General features: G+C 50.2%; 2 protein-coding genes across 2 annotated transcripts; one reads left to right on the top strand and one right to left on the bottom strand.

Annotated features, from left to right (window-relative positions):
• Positions 1-371: 371 nt before the first annotated feature.
• BDZ99DRAFT_465394 (3-HAO-domain-containing protein) lies at positions 372-1,326 on the bottom strand. The gene is made up of 3 exons (XM_033720534.1): positions 1,089-1,326; positions 950-1,025; positions 372-894 (listed from the first exon to the last, which is right to left on the bottom strand). The coding sequence occupies exons 1-3, from the start codon at positions 1,226-1,228 to the stop codon at positions 472-474; spliced, it is 639 nt and encodes a 212-aa protein (XP_033573555.1). The 5' UTR covers positions 1,229-1,326; the 3' UTR covers positions 372-471.
• Positions 1,327-1,481: 155 nt separating this feature from the next.
• Positions 1,482-2,488, top strand: BDZ99DRAFT_500700 (Ctr copper transporter family protein). Its single transcript, XM_033723744.1, has 4 exons — positions 1,482-1,623; positions 1,676-1,865; positions 1,984-2,110; positions 2,177-2,488. The coding sequence occupies exons 1-4, from the start codon at positions 1,573-1,575 to the stop codon at positions 2,292-2,294; spliced, it is 486 nt and encodes a 161-aa protein (XP_033573554.1). The 5' UTR covers positions 1,482-1,572; the 3' UTR covers positions 2,295-2,488.
• The last annotated feature ends 350 nt before the right edge of the window (positions 2,489-2,838 follow it).

Genomic DNA, 2,838 nt, shown 5'->3' with positions numbered 1-2,838 from the left:
GTATTTTGCTAGGCCGTAGCCCCGCGCTGATGCGTGCGCTTGTAGAGCAATATACGCTTCCTCTGCTGTAGCGTAGTACGCCAGCCGTGGCGGCTAGAGGGCCATGGTGAGTGTATTGTAGAGGGAGAGGAAGAGGATGTAATTGATTGCGATCAAGGCCGCATTTGGAGAGAGCATTTGGAATTAGTGAGCAAGTTAAGCGAGCGAATCGGAGGCTCCGGAACACCCCTCCGAGCCAATAGGAAGGCGGTGAAACGACTAGGGGGGGAGGGGGTGTGCGAATAGCGAAAAGGGGGTGTGCGTGGAGGAATTAGGGGGTGTGAGATTATCAACGCCCATTATAAAAGAGCAGGCTTAGTTGTGTAGATTTACGGCTTTAAAAGATGAATATTGTATTATTGTACGTGTTAAGCTAATATTTGTGTTGAGCGAATTTCGAAGAACCGGTGAGGGGCCGAGTATTGTGTGCGGTTAATCTTTCTTCGTATGGCCCTTCGGGGCTACGTCGCAAATGGTACCGCAGCTGCGACAGGTTCTTGCTTGCTTGTCGGCCTTGAATTTGTTGACGGCATCCTTTAACTGCGTTCCTAAGTCGGTGCAGTAGAAGGCAGCTTCGTGGACTTGCTCGCCGCAGTTCTGGCAATACCAACGCAGTCGATCTAGCGAGGTCTCAGGCCGACGTTGTTCCAAGACTATTCCCACCGTGTTGGCAAAGCGGACGGGGTTGTGAGGAGTGTTTGGTGGGAGAAGGAACATCTCTCCTTCTCGTATGTGTATATCCCTGAACTTCCCATCGTCGACCGTCTTCATTAACATGTCGCCTTTGTACTGGTAGAACCACTCAGCAGTCTCGTTGATGTGATAGTCGGTGCGTTCATTGGGGCCGCCAACAATCTGATATTATTTAGGTATAAGTCTTGGCCGAAACTAGGGGGCGGGCCGAGCGTACCATGACAGTCACGTCGTCATTATACACACAATAGTTGTTGATAGGCGGCTTAAGTAAATGAGAATTACTTTCAAGCCTTTCACGTTGCATTCAATCAGTAAGAACAATAAATGATAATGCTAAGAAGCTACATGCTTACCATTTCGGAAGATTCAACGGGCTTGAAAGAGCCCCTCGAGTGGCTGTCGCGGCAAGCATGCGGTAGCTCGTTGCGAAGACTGGCCAGCGGGCGACTGGCCGATGCGTGAGACGCAAAGCAGAGCGTCCCAGAGCTTGCATGGTGAGGAATAAGCAGGGCTGGTACGCTGTGCGCTCCTACGCTAGGTGGTCGATATGATTATTCCGTTTGTTCCTGTGAAGTTTTTTTGAGTTCCATGTAGAGTCAGACACGGCGTCGAGATACGGAACAGCCGGAAGCGAATCTGACATAGCGCTTGGCGGCGATCGGAGCAGGGATCTGGTCCCTTGCGACGCTACTGAGACGTCCCGCAATTGACGACAGAGCTTAAATTTACCTGCACCATTCAAGTCCTCTCAAATCCTCTCACAACTCACAACCTTCATCCCCAACGCCTCCAGATTGACAGCAGCAAACACTCAACCATCAACACACTCTAGCACTGATGGACCACTCCCACATGGACCATGGCAACGCCCACCGTTGCAACATGAACGTTCGTTAGGACATGCTCACTGAATGAAGCGTTGCTAACTTGACTGCCGCAGATGCTGTTCACCTGGGGCACCCAAGACCTGTGTATTGTCTTCCGGCAATGGCATGTCTCTGGCACTTTCTCTCTGCTCTGGTCCTTGCTCGCCATCGTTCTTCTTACCGCAGGCTATGAAGCCGTTCGTGAGATCTCCCGCCGCTACGAAGCATATTCGAACAATCCAAGACGCGTGGACGAAGCTACAAGTGAGTGGATCTGTTCCTTGCCCCATACAAAGAGTCGGTGTATCTGTGGTTGAGTCGTAGCACGATGACTGCATTACATCGTCCGTTCGCCGATCAACGCTGAAAGGATGGTTTGAAGGTCCCAGTGTCAACGAATCGAGCTCATTACTTTGGTCAGGGAGGTCAGTGCGGGCCGTTGAAAGGAGGAACAAGATGGTTAATGCCGCCTTTTACGCTCTGCAAGTGTTCTATTCCTTCTTCATCATGTAAGTGATCTTTGCTCAATTCCGTTAGCTTTGACAAGGAACCAAATGGATTAACTTGGTCACCAGGCTTCTATTCATGACCTACAACGGGTGGGTCATGCTCGCTGTGGCCGTAGGAGCCTTCCTCGGATATATGACGTTCGGTAATTCGTCCTCCGCGACGAAAGGCGTTGCATGCCACTAAGGGCTGCCTTTACTCCCGGCCGGTGATATCAAAGAAGGAGGGCCATCGTACCGTTTGCGATGAATCAAGGAGTGTTCATGGAATACCATTACTGGAGTTTCTTCGCCGCATACATTAGCATGTTCATGGCCTTTAGTTGATTGTTTAGGATATGTCTAATTCATAGAGTGCCAATATTAATGAACCTTTGCTACTTTATTTTATACGCTGCGTATTAACGTCTTGGCCACCCGGTCGAGCCAGCCAAAATTACCGCCAAAACTGCTAGTTTGCACGCTTATAACTTTACTACTATTTAATATAAAACTATAAAAATGGGGACTACTAATCGTACACCCCCTAATTCCTAGACGTACAACCCCTTTTCACTCCATGTACACCCCCCCCTCTTGGCGCTTCACCACCTTCTGATTGGCTCGGAGAGCCCGGAGCTTCCTCCGGGCATTCACCCTTACGTCTCTCTACACGTGATGCTATACGCGAGGCTGTACGTGATGCTATACACGAGGCCGTACGTGATGCTATACGCGAGGCCGTATGTGAG

This window comes from Mytilinidion resinicola (assembly GCF_010093595.1).
Source record: "Mytilinidion resinicola strain CBS 304.34 unplaced genomic scaffold BDZ99scaffold_15, whole genome shotgun sequence".
Classification (NCBI taxonomy): Eukaryota; Fungi; Ascomycota; class Dothideomycetes; order Mytilinidiales; family Mytilinidiaceae; genus Mytilinidion; species Mytilinidion resinicola.
Note: the sequence above shows the minus strand (reverse complement) of the source record. Positions and strands in the feature narration are given on the sequence as shown.